Raw genomic sequence first — 19985 nt, 5'->3', positions numbered from 1 at the left:
TGCGGGCGTCCCCTCCGGCGCTCGCGCACCCGGCGCGCAGCCCGCCCCGGGTGGCGGGAGGCGGCGGCTTCGGGCAGATTTGATTTTCCCGCAGCCCGGGAGCACCGGAGCCAGAGCCCGAGCCGAGGAAGTGGCGCTCGCAGCCGCGTCCCCACCCCCGCCGCGGAGACCCAGCGAGAGGCGCCGCAGCCCCTGCGCTCCGGGCTCGCTCCGCGCTGCCTGAGTTCGGCCACCCCCGCAGCTCGCGCCCCATCCGGCCCCCCACACCCCTCTCCTTCTCCTGCACCCCTTCTGTCCCCGCCCCAAGCTCCCCGCCCCTCTCCCGGTGCCCCCTCCACGACTCCGCGCGTCCCTCCCGGTGCCCTCTCCCCGCGCTCCTCCGCCTCTCCCGGCTGCGCCTCAGCTCTCTGTGCTCTTTGCGCCTCTCCGCTGGGCCCCCAGCCTCCTCGTCGCGTCACCCGCGCCCCCTCCTGTATCCTCTGCCCCCGCTCCCTCCGCCCCGCTTCCCTCTCTCACTTCCCACGCCCCCTCTTCGCTCTCCTCTTTCCTCCCTTTGCCGCCCAGCCCCGGCTCCGGAGTTGGGGGAGAGCCCAGGGTTTCGGTTGCTCCGGAGGAGGCGTGAATCGCGCAGGGATTTACTAATTTGGGGTGGAGGGCGCGGTGGGCTATGGAGCAGCCCGAGGACATGGCGTCGCTGAGCGAGTTCGACTCCTTGGCGGGCAGCATCCCGGCCACCAAGGTGGAGATCACCGTGTCCTGCAGGTGAGCCTCCCGCTGGCCCTGGCCCCCGGCCCCGCCCCTGGCCCCGGAGGCCCTGCGCCCCTTTGGCTCCGACCATCTACCTCCGTGCGCCCCCTTCCAGAGTGACCTCTTCTCCAGGACGCCCCTTTGCCTGTCCTGCAAGAGCCCCTGCCCAGCCACGGGTGGCGACCGCGGAATGGGAAGCCAGGCTTAGGGTCGTATCCCAGAAAGTTTGCACTCTGGGCTGTTGTTGCGAGGAGAGAAGACACAGGAACGGGGGTCCAGACGCCCGTGTGGGGAGAGGGAGGTAGTGAAAGGACATAGCAGGGTCTTCACAGCAGTCTGTTTCTGATCATCCCCTCCCCAAATCCAGAAGAGAATGATTTGCCTCATCCCTCCCAGGCGTGCCCAGCCTCTGCCTTTTGTGCCCTCCTTCCCTCTCTTCTCCCCCCTCGTTTGCCCCAACACCCTCACCCTCTCCTCCCTTACCCACCCACCATTCTAGACCCCAGGATTTGAAAGCCTTTCTTCACCTCCAACAACAAAACTGACTCTCAGGAAAGGATCAGATTGACTCATTCATCTTGAGATGTGGATAATTGATAACGACTTAAAGTTGCACCATTAAAAAAACAATAACTGGGGGTACAAAATGTTAAGCCAAAGGACTAGAACGATGAGTGTGGAATTTTAGAGTCCAGCAGGGGAGGGGGAGGAGAGTTTTTGTGGGCTGCCACCCCCAAATCCTCAGTCGTGTCACACAGGCTTTGGGAGTCACTTCTCCATCTAAGCTGGGTCTCCCCCAGGTTCTCCTATCTGAGAGGAAGGCTGCCCCAGGCAGTAAGGGATACAAGTGGGGAAGGGGGAATTTACCCCTAGTGCAGGCACCCTGTGGCTGGCCTAGGGTCACTGCCTTGCTGGGATTGTGAGGGGGCACTGTGGCCTACGCAGAGGCTACCTCTTGAGTTTCCACTGGAAATGCCATTCCCCTGCCCCAAGTGACCAACAGCATTTCCGGGGTCCTGGGTGTGCACTTGTTCCAAATCGCCCAGGCCTCTCTTTGATCAGACCTTTCACCCACCCTCATGGCACCCCCAACCCTGTGTTCCCAAGTTGTGGCATTGGGGAGGTGTAGATGGAGCCAGGGGAACTGGGCTGGGATGTGAAAGAGGGAAGGACTTGGCGGGGGGGCTGCGGTTTAGGGTGAGTGGGAGTGAGGGCTGACGAAGTTGAACATAGCTGGCCCCTGCATCAGGCCCTTCTGGGGGCTCCTGTGATAACCCCACATGTCTCCCCTATGGCCCCACATACGGTTTTGTCAGAATTATCTCCCAAGGCCATTTGCATCTTGCCCTTACTCTGCTGGGAGATTCCTGACTGCCCATTAGCTCCGGCCTCACCTCCTCAGCCATCCACAGCTGCCCCAGCCCGTCCTCCCTTCCCTGCTATGCGCCAGATGCTCCTTCCCAGCCTTCAGTCATGCCTGTGTCGGAGCTGTCTCGGGAGGCTTTTCACCTCAGAGCCTCTGAACAGCACAATCTCCATCCATATCTCACCCTGCCTTCATCTCTGCCAGTTCGTGTCCCCCCATCCTGAAAAGCCCGGCCTCGTGCTCCCCACTTCCAGCCATCCTTCTCACCCTTGAGAGACACGCAGCCCAAATCACTGCCTTCCGTGTTCCCTGGGTCCTGAGCACTCAGCCTGAGCCCCGGGTCTCTCACATATTGGGCACAAAACCTCTGAAGACATCTCAGGTGTGTAGACTTCATTCCTCTTCCCCCAAAGCAACATCGTAAGCATTTGAGGGCAGCGATCCCCACCCTGACTCAGACCCACGAGCCCAGAGGAGGCAGAGGGCACAGGGCATTGTGGCTTTGGAATCAGATACTTTAAAATGGAATCTGCTCCGCCACTTGGGGCAAACTTTTAGCCTCGCTTTCCCCCGTTTGTCAAGTGCAAACAACGAACCTGTTATTCGTGGAGAAACCTTATTCACAGAGGTACCCCTCATGCTTGGAAGCATGGCTGGCATGTAGCAGGTCCTCACCGAATACTGTTGGAGGACTTAATTTAGAGGAGTAGAGGATCATGAAGCATCCAGCATGCTGCTTTGCACTTGCTTTGCACACAGTAGGTGCTCAATAAATAACTACAGTGATTATTGTAAGGCAGTAGCACTTGGCCCCTCCTGTTTGCTCTCTGGAAGCAGAGGTGTCCAAAGACTCAAACCGTTTGCCTAAGCAGTACCTAGGGATGCGGTTGAGTTCCTGGGGGATGTGGTTCTGGGATCAACCCTGGTGTTCATTCCCTTTCATGGGACATCAACCTGAGAAGGGCATGACCCAGGCTCTGCTCCTGCCCTCCCAAAAGCCAGAGAGTGGGGAATAATGAGTTTTGGTAGGAAAGGGTGAGGAGGGAGGAGTCACCTGGAACGGAAGGGAGGCAAGAAAACAATGTGGATAAACGTGAAATTGTAAATCCATCTGTTTGCCTCAACCAGGTCTAACTATCCAGTTTCTAGAACAGATCGAGAGAGGGAGAGAGAGAAAAGGAAAAGGAGGCGAGGAGGAGGAGGATGGGGAGGAGGGAGAGCTGCACAGAATGGCTTTCCCCAGCATATTCTATACTCCATGGCCACCAGTTAATGAGAGCCAAGGCCTCCTCCCCTGCATCTCATGGTCAGCATTGACTGAGCCCGGGGGAGGAGGCTACAGGGTGCCCCTGCCCTGAGCATCTAGGTGACACCTGCTGGTGGGCAGGGAATAGTAGGGCAGGCAGAGGGGTTGGTGGACTGAGAGCTCCAGGGGGCTTCAGAATGGGCAGCTGGGGATGAGGGGGCCAGTGTTTCAAAGGAACTGGAAACTAGCATTCCTGGGAGCTAGTTCCCTTTCCTTCTGCTCCTTAGGAAGGTCCCTGCCATCCCCTCCAGCCCTAGGAGGTCTCTGCCGTTGCCTAGGGGAGGACCTGACCCCCACCATGCCTATCCTAGGACACTCCTAGCTGAGCAAAGCTGCCTGGCACAGGGGCATATCTGAGCCCTAGCACAGGACACAGCAGAGGCCCATCCAAGCCTCTGCTGAAGGCAGGTGACACTGTGGGATGGATGTGTTTGGGCCCCTGCTTCTTTGTTGGGTGTCTCCTGGGCTAATCTATAGTCTACTCCCAAACAATTGTTTTCACTGATTTTGGTAAACTCGGGCCAAAGATTTTAAAGCCTCTGGTTGTCTGGCTCAATGCTTGTAAGAACATGAGTCTATGGGGTCTGTCTACCTGGGTTCAAATCCCTGTGATTTTGGGTAAAGCACTTAACTTGGGCTGTGGTTTCCTCACCTGTAAAGTAAGTGTAATAATCCTTATCACAGTAGAAGGAGTAAATGGATTAAGCCATGAATAGTAATTTATGTTGCCTATTATTTGACACCTGAAAGTAAATAAAAATCTGTCTCTATAGCTGGTTTGTTTGGGTCCTGGAGATCTGATCCATCTAGAAAGTTCTATTTCCCCCCACCCCAAGCTTTATTGACATATATTTGACATACTGTGTACATTTAGAGATGCTGAGGGGTTGTTTTGGGAGTAAGGTAGATGGTTTGTGAGACCAGATTCCAGCAGACATCGTAGAAAGTGTGAGCCACGAGCTTCTCTTTTCTCTGTTGGTCTGTTCCAGACCTTTCCTGACTTTATTAGCCTCCCTGCAGACCCAGTCAAAACTCACCTGTCCAGTGTCCTGTTCCCAAGGGCCCCACTATTTCTCTATGCCTCGTCTGATGCAGGGATCCAGACCAGCGTGTTGGTTAGAAAGAGCAATTTGCATTTTTTATGTAACAGGAAACCTGTGCACTTCCGCGGGGTCTTGCTGGTAGAACCACTGAACGATTCTACATGGCGGGGCTCCTGAGACCCACAGGGAAGGCAAGGAGGGGACAGTCCAGAGGCAGGTGGTGGCTTAGCCCTGCTGGGATCTCTCAAGCAGCTGCCCTCTCCCCTCCAGCTGACGTGGGGCTGGTGGGCAGCTGTTGCCTCTGCCCCAGTGATGTTGTTTTCTGCTGTCTGTTCAGGTTGGCGTTTTGGAGAGGCAGCCTAGCTCAAGAGCTGTGCCCTCAGCCTCTCAGAAGGGGTGTGAATGGGCTCAGAACACTGTCTTCTGACAGGCAGGGGGAGGGTGGCTTTGGGGGAAGGAGGAGCCTGGGGGCAGTGTGGCAGCTGTTAGAGCCATTGCTAGGAAAAAGAGGTCTATTCAGCCACTGACTACATTAAGATACTGTTTAGTGGAGCCAGAGGAATAAAAACAGTGGGATTTATTGAGTGCTTACTACATGCCAGGCATTAACATCTGTACTAGGCTGAACCATATGCAATTGCCTGTGTACTCAGCTGTTTTTAACCTACTCAAATAGCAATTTGGTACAAACTCAGACTATTATATTAGTTTTCAATTGCTGCATAACAAATCACCATAGTCCTAGAGCTTGAAACAACAGCCATTTATTATCTCACAGTTTCTGTAGGTCAGAAGCCCAGGCACAGCACAGCTGACTTGTCTGCTCTGGGTCTCTCCAAGCTGAAATCAAGGTGCCTGCAGGGGCTATGATCTCATCTGAGGCTTGGGGTCTAAGCCAAGCTCATTTAGGTTGCTGGCGGAGTTTAATTCCTTGCAGCTGTAAGGTTAAAGTCCTGTGTTCTTTTTGGTTGTTGGTTTGGGGCTCTTAGCTCCTACAGGCTGCCCTCAGGTCCAGCCATGTGGGCCTCTCACCACATGGCAGCTTCCCTCTTCAAAGCCAGCGAGATAATCTCTCCAGAGTCTGCTACTTGATATAAAGTAACAGAAGTGAGTATCCTATCATATTCCCAGGTCCCACTCACACTCAAGGGGAAGGGATTGTGCAGGCTTGCACACCGGGGGTGGGAATCGCAGGGACCATCTTAGATTTCTGCCTACCACAATTACTGCATCTTTTTTAAGCTTGCAACAATTCTATGAACTAGAAAGATGCTAGTAGTATTTTTCCCTTTTTGCTGATTAGGAAATCGGGGCTCAGGTTAAGGAACCAGCCCAAGGCTGTACAGTTAGTGTGTTTTGGAGAAGGGGATCCAAATCCAGTTTCCTCAGACTTCAAAACCTTGAGAGCCTCTTGAGTTTGAGGATTGGGGTCTCCAAGGATGAGAATCATGGTAGGGCCTGGGTACCAACCATGGTAGATGTAGCCAAGAAGTAGGTACTCTATCTCCAAGGATGAGAGGCCTTCCTTGCTCAGGGATGCCAGGCAAACCCAGAACCAGAGGGATCCCTAGGGAGCAGAGACCAGAGAGAGTCATGGGATTGCAGCTGGCCTTCCCTGGCATCTAGACCATATGGTAGTAGCTTACCATCTGTCCTCTTCCAGCCCACAGGTCTCCCTGCTCAGACCTAAGTCCATTGCTGGAGATGACCTACCATTGGGAAGAGAGGGTGGGGAGGAGGTGAGGGGAATAAGGCTGGAACAAGTTTTGGGCACAGAGGAATCAGATTCAGTTAGGAATGCTTTGGCTCTAGGTAACAGAAAATCTGATGGTAGGTCAAGCCCAAAATACATTTATTTTTCTCAGATCACAGTGAGTCTCTACGTAGGTTATCTCAGTTCCGATTTGTCAGCTCACTTTGCCATCAAGGATGCAGCTATCTTTCTATTCTGCCATCATCCAAATGGTGGGCCTCATTGTTACAAAATGACTGCCTCTTTTCTAGGTATCACAACCACATCCAAAGACAGGAAGCAAGACATTGGACCAAAGGCCTCTCTCTGAAAATTTCTTTTTATCTAGAAAGCACAGTCGCTCCCAAAATCTCTCAGCAGACTTCCCCTTCTATTTCAGTGGCCAAAGGCAGGTCTCATGTCCACCCAGGCCAGTATATTAGTCAGTTTGGCTGGCAAAACAAAATACCATAGACTGGGTGACTTAAACAAGAGAAAGAAAAATTTATTTCTCACAGTTTTCAAGGATGGAGGTCCAAGATCAGGGTGTCACATTCTGGTAAGCCCTCTTTCCTGGCCTCAGATGGCCACCTTCTCACTGTGCTCGCATGGCAGAGAGAGAAGGTGAGAGCAGAGAGCAAGCTCTTCTTATAAGGGCACTAATCCCATCATGAAGGACCCACCCTCATGACCTCAAATAACCCTAGCTACCTCCCACAGACCTCATCTCCAATACCAGCACATTGGGGGTTAGTGTTTCAATGTATAAATTTGGGGGGTTACACAATCAGTCAACAGCAACAAAGGATAGGAGCCTACCTTCTCTGACTTTAGGCCATCTGCATCAGATAACTGAACCAGCGTGGATTCTATTAGGAAGGGAGTGAGGAATGCTTGCTGGGTGGACAGCCATGGCCTCTGCCACAAGGAGGCTTTCCAGGTGACCCACAGACTACCTGAGATCCCTGGGGCTACAAGGGGCCTCGAGTTTGGTGTCTTTGAGGACTGACTCCTCAGATTTTCCTGCAGTCAGTGGACAGCCAGTGTTAAGTGACTGGGGACTGATTTTCCAAGCACAGCTTGGCCGGACCCCTGACAACCTCTTTTCCTGCTAGTTTCCTGGTCAAGAAAAAAAGACTTAATGTGATTCCAAAACATTGCAAGGTGCCTCTGTCTCCTAATGTCACTCACCTCTGCTGGCCTAGCCTAGTGCTCCCAGTAGGAGAAATTTTAAGACTTGATGAATGGGATGGGGGGTGGGCGTGAGGGAGAGAAAAGTCAAGCACACTTCCTACATTTCTGTTGTAAGCTATTGGCTTCACAACTGCACAAGGCAGGTATGTGACTGCGTGCACAGATGAGGAAACTGAGGTTAAGTAGCTTGTGCCAGGTCACAGAATTACCATGTGGCTGTGTGGAGATTCTAGTTTGAATGGATCTGAGGCCAGAGCTCAGGCTGTTTTTCCTCGGTCACGTAGCTTAAGAGGGACAGTTATTACAATAATTAATAATAACAAAAATGCAAATAGCTCCAGGAAGGAGAGCTCTTTAAGCCACGTGAAAATTGCCTTTTAGACCTTGCTGAGGTTGCCTGGCAGGGAGACAGTGCACGGGAGTGAGGAACAGGATTTGAAAGGGGAGATGGGCGAGTGCCAGGGGCTGGATGCCAAGGTCCCTCTCCTTTCCTGGGATTACTTCTGCCTGTTAGGACAGGGAGCAGGGCAGGGAGAGATGGGAAGCCCTCCAGTCCTCTTCAGCTGTTCCTTTGAGAGCACCCCTGATGAAGCTGGGGGTAGGAAATGGGAGAGTGAGGATGTGAGGGGCGCTGCTGGTGGGGATTTGGGAGACCCTGGATTTTAGTAATGCAGGCACCTGTGAATGGTCTCCGACTTCAGAGTTCAGTTTTGGTGCTCCTGGCAAGCTGGGTGACACTGGCACACCTCAGCCCCAGCTGTCTTGCCTGTACAATGAGGCAATGTCTACCTCCCAGCATTGATACGTAGGGTGAACAGGGTGTCATAGGTCAAGTATACAACAAAGGATTTGGTGCCGATTATATCCACGGTTAATGTGGCCCCCTCCCACCCTCTCTGCCTGCTTGGGGTTAACCAGATGTTTGGTGTTAAAGTGCTCCATGGAGAAATAGGGTGCATCTGGAGGGCCCCTCAAGCTTCGGGGTCTCTCCAGCCTCTGCAGGATTCCTGTTTCTCCCTGATAGTGGTTTACCTGTCCCCAGTCTGCTCTCCTCAATGAAGGCTATACAACAGCCAGGTGGACCCTGCTGGGCGAGGACATGAAGGTGCTCGAGGTCCTGATCAAGCCCAGCAGTAGGGAGCAGGGAGGGGAGAACATGGGGATTCCCTAGAAGCCACCTTATTCTCCACAGGGCTTTTGTGAGCATTTATTGTATGCCAGGCACTTAAATGCAAGTTAGTATGTGCCAGACGCTGTTCTGTTTTGCATATATGAACTCCATTAATTCTCAGAAAACCTGCAGGAGAGAGGGACTGTTATTACTCCCACCTTACAGATGGGGATACTGATGCATAGAGAGGCTAAGTGAGGTCATACAGCTAAGGGGTAGAGCTGGGTTTTGGACCCAGCATTGAAGATCCAAGCTATGTGCTCATCACCACCAACTTTTTGTCAGAGGTTGGAGGGATGCTTAGAGAGGCTTGTTGCAAAGAAGTTAAACCATATTTTGGGGACTTTCCTGGTGGTCCAGCAGTTAAGAATCCACCTTCTAATTCAGGGGACGCGGGTTCCATCCCTGGTCGGAGAACTAAGATCCCACATGCCCCGGGGCAACTAATCCTTTGCGCCACAACTACTGAGCCCGCACACCATAACTAGAGAGCCCACGCATCACAACGAAGAGCCCTCACGCTCTGAGTCTGTGCACCACAACTACAGAGAAGCCCGTGCACCGCAACTAAGACCCGACGCAGCCAAAAATAAATAAATTAATTAAAAAAAACCCGAAACAAACAAACAAAAAACCCCCATATTTCCTTAGCCTTTGAACCTCAGGAAGCTCTTCGGGAATATGATGAAAATTCTGCAAAAAAAAGAATGCATCCATACGGACCAATATGCCACATTTTGCTTATAGTTTCAGGGGGATCCATGGACCTCTATTAGGGACCGCCAGTCCAGGAAAAGCTAAGATGAGTGTTCTTGGTGTGTTTCCTTTTATTCTATAGCCAGAGTCATTTGCTAGTAAATCCACGGAGCGTGTATGGGCTTCGTTTAGAGACAACCTGAATGTGTGATAATCAGTTCACTGAGTACTTTAGCACAAGAGGGACTGTGTCTCCCCGCTCGGACTTCCTGAGGCACGGCTGTGTCTCTTCTCAGACTGGGACTCCCTGAGGGCAGGGCTGTGTCTCCCCTCAGACCGGGGCTACCCGAGGACGGGGCTGTGTCTCCCCTCAGACCGGGTCTCCCCGAGGACGGGGCTGTGTCTCCCCTCAGACCGGGGCTTCCCGAGGACGGGGCTGTGACTCCGCTCAGACTGGGGCCCCCTGAGGGCGGGGCCGTGTTTCCCTCAGACCGGGGGCCCCCTGAGGACAGGGCTGTGTCTCCCCTCAGAACGGGGCTCCCCGGGGGCGGGGCTGTGACTCCCCTCTGACTGGGGCTCCCTGAGGGCGGGGCCGTGTTTCCCCTCAGACCGGGGGCCCCCTGAGGACAGGGCTGTGTCTCCCCTCAGACTAGGGCTCGCTGAGGACAGGGCTGTTCTCCCCTCAGACCAGGGCTCCCCGGGGGCGGGGCTGTGTCTCCCCTCAGACCGGGGCTTCCCGAGGACGGGGCTGTGTCTCCCCTCAGACCGGGGCTCCCCGGGGACGGGGCTGTGTCTCCCCTCAGACCGGGGCTCCCCGGGGGCGGGGCTGTGTCTCCCCTCAGACTGGGGCCCCCGGGGGCGGGGCTGTGTCTCCCCTCAGACTGGGGCTTCCCGAGGACGGGGCTGTGACTCCCCTCAGACTGGGGCCCCCTGAGGGCGGGGCCGTGTTTCCCCTCAGACCGGCGGCTCCCTGAGGACAGGGCTGTGTCTCCCCTCAGACTAGGGCTCGCTGAGGACAGGGCTGTTCTCCCCTCAGACCGGGGCTCCCCGGGGGCGGGGCTGTGTCTCCCCTCAGACCGGGGCTTCCCGGGGGCGGGGCTGTGTCTCCCCTCAGACCGGGGCTCCCCGGGGGCGGGGCTGTGTCTCCCCTCAGACTGGGGCCCCCGGGGGCGGGGCTGTGTCTCCCCTCAGACCAGGGCTCCCTGAGGACAGGGCTGTGTCTCCCCTCAGACTAGGGCTCGCTGAGGACAGGGCTGTTCTCCCATCAGACCGGGGCTTCCCGAGGACGGGGCTGTGTCTCCCCTCAGACCGGGGCTCCCCGGGGTCGGGGCTGTGTCTCCCCTCAGACTGAGGCCCCCGGGGGCAGGGCTGCGTCTCCCCTCAGACCGGGGCTCCCCGAGGACGGGGCTGTGTCTCCCCTCAGACTAGGGCTTGCTGAGGACAGGGCTGTTCTCCCATCAGACCGGGGCTTCCCGAGAACGGGGCTGCCTCTCCCCTCAGACCGGGGCTACCTGAGGACGGGGCTGTGTCTCCCCTCAGACCGGGGCTTCCCGAGGACGGGGCTGTGTCTCCCCTCAGACCAGGGCTCCCCGGGGGCGGGGCTGTGTCTTCCCTCAGACTGGGGCTCCCTGAGGACAAGGCTGGGTCTCCCCTCAGGCTGCAGCTCCCTGATGGCATTGCTGTTTTTCCTCCGACAAGATTCCCTGAGCGGAGGGCTGCATCTCTTCCTCTTTCTGACTGGAGAGCCCCAGCTTGTATTCTGACTCTTGTAAGCTTCTCATTGCGAAGGTGTCACCCTCAGGCCCTGTCCTTTAGCACCAGGCAGGAGTTCTCCTTTCAGCCTTTCCAGTGCTTTCTGTCTTTGCTGGGGTCTTCTCAACGCCCAGTGCATGGTCGTTCTTCCTGCAACTGTTTTTGAAATGATTTTGGGGGGGAGAGCAGTGAGGAAAAGAGCATTTTGCTCTGCTCCCTGATCTTGATTTAAGGAACAAAAGAAGCCAAGATTTAGGCTGTCACTAGGACATCTGAAGAATTTTATGCTTTTTTTGGGGGAAAAATACATTTGCCTGTTGGAAAAAAGTCTCTTTGAGCTCTCCAAAGAAAGATAGTGGAGAAGAGCACGTATGGTCTGGTCTCTCTGTGTCCTTGCGGTTTGAGCCCTGCTTCGCGTTGGAAGACCTGGTTTTTTACCCCTTGGCTTCTTACTGGCTCTGTGCCTGTGGGCAAGTCACTCACCATCTCTGAGCCTTGGAGTCCTCAGTGGATCAACCCCAACAGGGCACTGGGAGTGTATGTGATGGGATGGGCTTCCTGGGACCTGTAAGGAGAAGTGGCTTGTGTCACCTGTCCCGTCTCTCCTTTGTCACCACGTGAGCCTGAGCACCCACCAGGAGAATGACCGCTCCGCTCAGCACCAGGCCGATGAGGAAGACTCACCTGTGTGATGAGCCTCACTCTGTCCAAGTGCTCCACAGCAGTCCTAAGGGAGGAACTGTTTTTTAACTCCACTTTACAGGTGGGGAAACTGAGGCACAGGAAGGCAAGTAACTTGTCCAGAGGTGGGATGTGAACCCAGCTTATCTGACTGCGTCCCTATACTTAACCATTAGGCTCTACAGCTAAGAGGAAGCATAGGGGCCGGCCCTGAGCATGACCATGTTGGGAGACAAGAGGCTCGCTCACCCATTGGCCATTCCTTTTGGTTTTCCTTCATCCATCCAATTTGCCAGGACCCTGCTCTGAGTCAGGTGCTAGGCTGGCCTGGAGCAGAGTTGGGGACCCTGCCCCGTGTGAGAGACAGAGGCACCCCTGATTTTGCAGTCCAGGGTGTGCTGAGTGTGGTAACGGGTCCTATAAGTAAGAGGATGGCACAGTACAGGCCAGAGAGAGCTCAGAGGAAATGGTTGTTGGTCAGTGTCTGTCCAAGGAAGGCAGAATTGAGGAGAATGAACAGGAATGGTTCTGGAAGGATGGTAAGGATGATCTCAGCAGAGTAGGGGGAAGAGGGTTTGCATTATCTTCAGGTGCCATAGCCAGGATGACCCATGCCATGTGGAGGGTCACTGGGCAGGGCGCCACAGAAGCTAGGTGGCTGGGTTCTATTTCTTAGTCCAGCTGTGTGCCTCTCGCCAGGCAGGTCCCATCTGCTTCTCTTTGAAGATAAGACCCCATATCTGTATCTCTCTCTCTTTCTGTCAATCTCTCCCTCTCTCTTTCTCTTTCTCTCTCTCTCTCTCTCTCTCTCTCTCTCTCACACACACACACACACACACACGGTCTCACTCTCTTTCTCACTAGCTTAGACATGACTGAACCTGAGTTCCAGAACTAAACTTGGAGGAGGCACAGACCTTGGAGAAGTCAGTTGCCTTCTCTCCGAGTCTCACACTCCTGATTTATAAAGGAATTCGAAAAGGTGACCTCTGAGGTCCCTTCCAGATTGAACATTCTAGAATTTTATGTAATTATAGAATTTCATTACAGAATTCAAAGATAAACCTCAGCACTTGCTTTAGTAGGAGTCCCCCTCACCCCGCCCCCTCTTCCTCCATCCCCCAACCCTCTGTATTACTTTCCAGCTCCTCACCGCATCTCAAGTTCCACCACTGTAGAGGCATCTTTGGAATTTAGGCATTTTGTCCTTTGTTTAAATCAACACAGACACTCCTGCCTCGAATCCTAGCACACTACAGGAGGGGAGGGTCAGCCCAGGTCCAGGTCAGCCCATCTCGGTGTGGATGAGCATATATCAAATTGGTATCTTACCTGTAGCTCCTGCTGCCTACTTTTCAGAGCTGCCTGTGTATCATTTCATCTGATGCTCACGGCAGTGGGCTGGGAGGTTTATCAGATTTCCAAAGGGACAGCCGCTGGGAGCAGGTCTGGGAGAGGGGTGATGGAGGCCAGCAGAAGGGTCCTGTGCCTTTGGGTCATGGAGGGCTAGCAGGGTAGCTGCCTCTGGGGAGAGGACCCTGAATGAAGAGACTGGAGCAGAGGATGGGAATCTGTTCAGGGACCAGAGCTGGTATGATTGATGAGCACCATCTGGGACCTCCCCGGGTAGCAGAGGATGCCGTATCCTGGCACCAGGCTGCTGTTGCATCTGTCTGTCTGTTGGTTGGTCTTTGGCTCCCACCTCAGAGTGGGGAGCATGGGTGGTGGGGTTGACTGTGGGTCAAGTTGTCCAGACAGGCTGTCACTGCTGATGGCTTCAGTGATGGTGACTTAGGGTGAGGTCTTCTAGACCTTTCTGGCTTTGCCACTGCTTGTGCAGCATGGCGACTCCCTGCCCCTCCCTGGGCCTCAGTTTCCCCCTCCTCAAGGAGAAGGTGGAACAGATGATCCTGAGGGGCCCATCCAGCTCTGATATTTGGAGTTGGCTGGCAGGAAGCCACATAGCCTAGTGTTTCTCCTCTCTGGGGAAAGGGACAAGGGACATCGGGGCCCGTGGGGGAGTAGGAGAGTGGAGGTGGGGACGAGAAGACCCCCGGGGACATCTGGGAGGCAAGTGGGACATGGGTAAGATGGTTGGCAAGGGCAGAGCTTGACCTTAGGACAGTGTAGGAAGGAGTCAGTAGCTCCAACAGGTGGGAGGGCTCACAGGAAGCCCCTTCAGCAATAAAGCCCTTGCTCGAGTCAACAAGTGTCTTCAATGAGTGGGTCTCCCGGTGGGCACCTCTGGGAGGCTGTGTGAAGCACAGCTCAGAGCTGTCCCGGGGGGAGTCAGGAAGCCGGGCATTTATCCTCCAACTCCTGCCCATCATTGGCTGCCGAGGGGAGTGTAAACTTCCTGGTATTTGCAGCCCTGCCTCCCTGAGAAAGCCCTTGGAAGAGAAGTAGGAGGAAACTGTGGGTGTGTACAGGAACTAGGAGGGCTGAAGGGGTAGGGCCGAGCATCAGCAACCTTCAGAGCTGGCACTCTTCTCTCTATTGTACAGATGAGGAAACAGACTCAGAGAGGTTAAGTCACTTCCCAGCCAGAGACCAAGTTTTCTTTGAGCCATGTTGCTTCCTGACAGCAGTGGGTCACTGTGGAGTGAGGGACACCAGATGTGCAGGACATGCCCTTGCCTGATCTCCCTATGATCTCCCATCTGTGAGATGGGATAATGCTTATCCAGTACTGATCTTGCAGGACAGAGTGAGAATTGGGAGCTAATATTTGCAGAACGCTTAGCGCAGTGCCTGGGGTTCAGTGAGTAGGAGCCATGATTGCACAGAGGCAGGGAAGGAGGGGCTCCGCTCCTGTTGTGAGAGCTCTCTGCCTCCAAACATTGTGTCCATCATTTTTTGTTCATTTGTTTTTTTGGCCACGCTGTGTGGCTTGCAAAATCTTAGTTCCCCAACCAGGGATTGAACCTGGGACTCTGGGAATAAGAGCGCGGAGCCCTAACCACTGGACCACCAGGGAATTCCCAGTCATCTTGCTGCATGAGTTCAAGTCTAATTGTTAGGACCATGTGTTAGCTCTGGCCTTGACCACAAAAGGACCCTGTTCAAATGAGTCTGCATCCCCTGGGAGGTATCATTAATTAATCCACTGGCACAGGTGAGATGATTGAATAAACTGGCTGTAAGTAGAGCCCTGAGAGAATGGTACATTAGTGGCTTGATTTCACTTTATTTTTTCACAGACAGAGAAGTGGTGAAAGGAGAATTTCTAGAACAATTTCTACAACATTGGGCAGATTGTGTTTTGGCCCAAGAGCAAGGGACTGTGGGACCCAGAGCACCAGGGACCACAGGAGTGTGTGTTGGTGGCAGGGGGTGAGAAGCAGGAAGCACCACACACCCTAGGAGCTGAGCTGAGGAACCTCTGGGGCCCAGCCAGCTCCAATGACCCCTAATAAACTGTGCTGAAGGAGCCTCCTGCTTCCCATTTGCCTGAAGCCAGGCCCGAGGCAGCCTCCGGATCTCAGTAACAGCCTGAATCCCCTGAGATCCTTGGGCTGTGCTAACTCCTGCTCTCTCCCCCTCTTTCAGGAACCTTTTGGACAAAGACATGTTCTCCAAGTCTGACCCATGTAAGTCCTGCGCTGACAGTAATAACAGTAACAACAACAGCAACGGCATTGTTTCATTTTTTTCTTTTCCATGATAGTTTATTCCAAGATATTGAATATACTTCCCTGTGCTATACAGTAGGTCCTTGTTGTTTAACTATTTTATATATAGTATTAATTCCAAACTTCTAATTTATCCCTCCCCCCTACCTTTCCCCTTTGGTAACCATAAGTTTGTTTTCTATATCTGTGAGTCTATTTCTGCTTTGTAAATAAGTTCATTTGTATCACTTTTTAGATTCTACACATAAATGATATCATATGGTATTTGTCTTTCTCTGTCTGACTTACTTCACTTAGTATGATAATCTCTAGGTCCATCCATGTTGCTGCAAATGGCATTATTTCATTCTTTTTGTGGCCAATATTCCCTTTTATGGCTGAGTAATATTCCATTGTATATATGTACCACATCTTCTTTATCCATTCATCTGTCCATGGACATTTAGGTTGCTTCCGTGCCTTGGCTATTGTAACTAGTGCTGCTATGAACATTGGGGTGCACGTATCTTTTCAAATTAGAGTTTTCTTCAGATGTATGCCCAGGAGTGGGATTGCTGGATTGTATGGTAGCTCTATTTTTAGTTTTTTGTGTTTTGTTTTTTGGTTTTTTTTGCCGTACGCGGGCTTCTCACTGCCGTGGCCTCTCCCGCCGCGGAGCACAGGCTCCAGACGCGCAGGCCCAGCAGACATGGCTCACGGGCCCAACCGCTCCGCGGCATGCGGGACCCTCCCGGACCGGGGCACGAACCCGCATCCCCTGCATCGGCAGGCAGACCCCCCAACCACTGAGCCACCAGGGAAGCCCTATTTTTAGTTTTTTAAGGCACCTCCATATTGTTTTCCATATTGGCTGCACCAATTTACATTCCCACCAACAGTGTAGGAGGGTTCCCTTTCCTCCACACCCTCTCCAGCATTTCTTCTTTGTAGACTTTTTGATGATGGCCATTCTGACTGGTGTGAGGTGATACCTCATTGTAGTTTTGATTTGCATTTCTCTAATAATTAGCGATGTTGAGCCTCTTTCCATGTGTCTATTGACCATCTGTATGTCTTCTCTGGAGAAATATCTATTTAGGTCTGCCCATTTTTTGATTGGGTTGTTTGCTTTTTCTGTTATTGAGCTGTATGAGCTGTTTGTATATTTGGAAATTAAGCCCTGTTGGTCGCATCATTTGCAAATCTTTTCTCCCAGTCTGTATGTAGGCTGTCTTTTTGTTTTGTTTATAGTTTCCTTTGCTACGACGGCATTATGACTACTACAGTAGCCAACACAGGAGCCTGTACTGAGTGCTCACTATGTACTAGGCATCGTTCCCAGTACATCAAGGCTATCTAATGTTTCACAGATACTGTCTGGAGAAAGAAAACTTGGAGGTCTGACCCTTCCCAGCCCCCGTACTTGTGAAGCCTCAACACAACCAAGTGGGTAGGGAGGGCTCAGAAGGTCTCAGCCCCAGGGAAACCAGTGCATTTAAGATCCCCAAATATCTGTGGCCTAGGGGGATGAGCACTGATTTTGGAGCCCAGGGTTCTAGCCCTAAGCAATGCTGCTCAAGTATATGACCTCAGACAACTCATTGGCCTCCTCTGATCCTCAGTTTCCCCATCAGGGAAGTGGGGCTGATGATAATAATAGGCCCCATGAGGCCACCTTGGGCTCTAAAGGGACAAGCGGGTTTCAGATGCTCTCTCCTGCCACACCTCTGCCACTCAGTCCTCCGTCATGCACACCTGTCTACCTGCCTCACACTTTACACTTGCTCTAGCCTAGATGTGAGTGACCCCGGCCCTCCTCCCAAAGGGTGCCCCTCCCAGACACACCTATGTTCTGGGCCCCCTCCTCCAAGCCGACCCCACCCAGACCCAACACTGCTACCCAGGCCGTAGTGTCCTGAGGCGCCTGACCCTCCAGGGCCCTCCGCATCTGGGGCCCACACCTTCCTCTTGGCCTGGGCTGTTAACCCTTTTTTCTCTCCTCTCCTCACAGTATGCGTCATGTATACTCAAGGGATGGAGAACAAGCAGTGGCGGGAGGTAGGTACAGCCCCTCTCCCACCGTGGAAACATCAGCCTGTTCCTGATTGTCTGTCTGTCTGTTCATCTAACTCTGCAGTCATCCCACCTGATGTGTTTCCAACTTCAGCATCTAAACCCCCATGAAGGATAGTAAGGCGTGCAGTCTTGTCCTTGCTGATGCAAGAAGAGACTAAAGGTGGAGAGAAAGTTCCTGTCCTCAGGGAGCCCCAGTCTGAGGGGGGAGACAGGGAGTCCAGGCCCACCAAGATCATGACCAGAGACACGGGTACAGCCTCTAGCACCATGTCTCAGCCAGAGCAACCTTCCCGTGGTTTTTGACTAATGTGAGTGAGTGTGGCTTTAGTTAGGTGATTCTCCTGCTCAGAAACCTTTGGTGACTCCCCTCTTCTTTGAATCAAGTCTCAGCTGCTTAGTCTGACTTCCAAGCTCTGCCATACCTCAGGATGGCCCGCTTTTCCAGCCTTGTCTCAATTCCATTGTCCCCACCAGAGGCCTTTTGCCCCTTGTGATAGGGTGTTTAAGGAGAGGGCAGACTTGAAGTGCTCGCTCTTAAGAATCACAGACACTTTTAGTGGGTGGCTGCTAGATACCTTCAGTCTATTCCCCACCCAAAAGCCAGAGGAATCCTATTAAAACCCAAGTCAAATTCTGTCCCTCCTCTGTTCAGAACCATCCGGTAGCTCCCATCTTGCAAAACTAAAGTCTCTGTGGTGACCCAACAGGCCCCACAGGATCTGACTTCCTTTACCTGACTGACCCATTCCCTACTGCTCATCCCCTCCATCACTCCACTCCAGCCACACCTGCCTCTTCCTGCCTCAGGACCTTTGTACTTGCTGTTCCTTCTTCCTGGAATGCTCTTTCCCCAGATATTCACGTGGCCCCTCCACAGTTCCCTCAGATCTTGACTCAGACATCACCCTATCAAGGTCTTCCCTTGGCTACCCCATCTAACATTTCAGCCTCTCCACCCTTTCCTGCTTAATTTTGCCTCCTTACCACTTTTCACCATAAGCCATAAACGATACTCTGGTTTACTTATTTATCTTGTTTGTCATGTGTCAGCTCCATGAGGGCAAGGATTTTCATCTGTCATTAACTCTTACATTTTGAGCACCTGGAAAGATGCCCAGCACACAGTAGGTGTTAATAAACGGCTGTTGAAGGAATGACTGGATTAGGAAAAGGAGCCAGGTGACAGAAGGATGTGGCAGCTGTTGTCTCGTTCCCGTCTCTGCTTCCTTCTTCCCTTAGACCTTCTATGCCAGCTGGTTTTCAGGTGCAGAGAATAAAAGGGGGAACTGGTCAAGGGGGAGGGTCCTTGCAGCCCCTGGCTCCTGTCTGAACAAAGAAGGAGCAGACCTCCTTACTCTTAGAGAAGATGATCTGGCCAAGCAAGGATGAGGTCAAAGTCTGGGAGGTGAAGAATGTTTTCTTCCAGGGTTGAGGAGGTAGGGGTGAATTTACTGGACCCAGAGCTGAAGGGAGTTTCCCGTGACCTTCATAGCTGTGCTCACTCCTTCTGGTGATCAGAAGAGGCCCAAGGATGGGACGAGAGGGAATTTGACCTTGGCAGCCCTATCCATGCCCTTCTCTACCCAGACCTGGGAGGGAGGCCCAGGGGCTCCGGATAGAGACTCAGCTTGGTGTCTCCACTGAGAGAGGGAAGTACCAATGACTAATGGAACAGAGGCAGCTCCAAAGAGCAGAAGGACACAGGTCCAGACCCCAGGGCCTGCGGAAAGGGAAGGAAGAGGAGTGGTGCATGAGATGACCAAAGCCAAGAGCCCACAGGGGCGGTGGTCCCAGGTGACTTGATGAGAATGAGAACGGCCAGTAAAGCTTCAGTAATTCAGACTTCGGAAACGAACCTCCCCTTCCTCGTTGGCGGACTGACTGGAGCATCACCTGCCCTGCTCCCTGATCTGCCCTCCCTCAGGCTTGGCAGAAGCAAGCGGCCAAAGGGAATGAATTTTATCCATAAAATGTATGGGAAATATTTCCGCAGGGGCTGGGCTAAAGTTGACTTTTTCTCCCTCTCCAATACTCTAAGCTAATTAAAGCGTAAACCAGATTGCTGAGGAAATGTTTAGCTTAAAGGAACTAATTACTTTTGAGACCTTTTGGCCGAGCTTCATAGAGAACAGTAATGTCCTAACGTCTCGGTGATTCATTCAGGAAAGTCTGGAAGGGCTCTTCAGAAGGGTGCTGCTCCATGAACCCTTAATTACATCCTGTAATGAGACTTGTCTTATTTGGGTCAGGGCCCACGTTGCATCTTTTTTTTTTTTTTTTTGGCTGTGCCTTGCAGCATGCAGGATCTGAGTTCCCCAACCAGAGATTGAACCCATGCCCACTGCAGTGGAAGTGCAGAGTCTTAACCACTGGACTGCCAGGGAAATCCCCATGTTGCATCTTGTTATCACACACGCTGCAGGGTGGAGCAGAGGAACGGTGACAGGCCTTGGAATCAGTGCTTTCACTTCTGGCTCCAGCCCTTTCTGGAACAAGTTACTATTTTTTTAAATTAATTTATTTTTTTCCCATTAATTAATTAATTAATTTATTTTTGACTGTGTTGGGTCTTCACTGCTGCGCACAGGCTTTCTCTAGTTGCGGTGAGCG

General features: G+C 52.8%; 1 protein-coding gene across 4 annotated transcripts in view; it reads left to right on the top strand.

Moving 5' to 3' along the window:
* Nucleotides 1-667: 667 nt before the first annotated feature.
* CPNE5 (copine 5) overlaps nt 668-19985 on the top strand; it is a gene marked incomplete at both ends in the record, with an annotated part of 89676 nt that continues 70358 nt past the window's right edge. For 3 of the 4 annotated variants that reach the window (XM_082849037.1, XM_082849036.1, XM_082849035.1), the window contains 3 exons: nt 668-762; nt 15238-15278; nt 17311-17357. In XM_082849037.1, coding sequence (XP_082705163.1) covers nt 668-762; nt 15238-15278; nt 17311-17357 — 183 coding nt within the window. Of the gene's footprint in view, nt 763-15237; nt 15279-17310; nt 17415-19985 lie in introns of all 4 variants that reach the window. The other variant, XM_082849034.1, reaches the window with a different exon arrangement.

The sequence above is a fragment of the Leucopleurus acutus genome (genome assembly GCF_964270905.1).
Source record: "Leucopleurus acutus genome assembly, chromosome: 10".
NCBI classification, from domain to species: Eukaryota; Metazoa; Chordata; class Mammalia; order Artiodactyla; family Delphinidae; genus Leucopleurus; species Leucopleurus acutus.
Note: the sequence above shows the minus strand (reverse complement) of the source record. Positions and strands in the feature narration are given on the sequence as shown.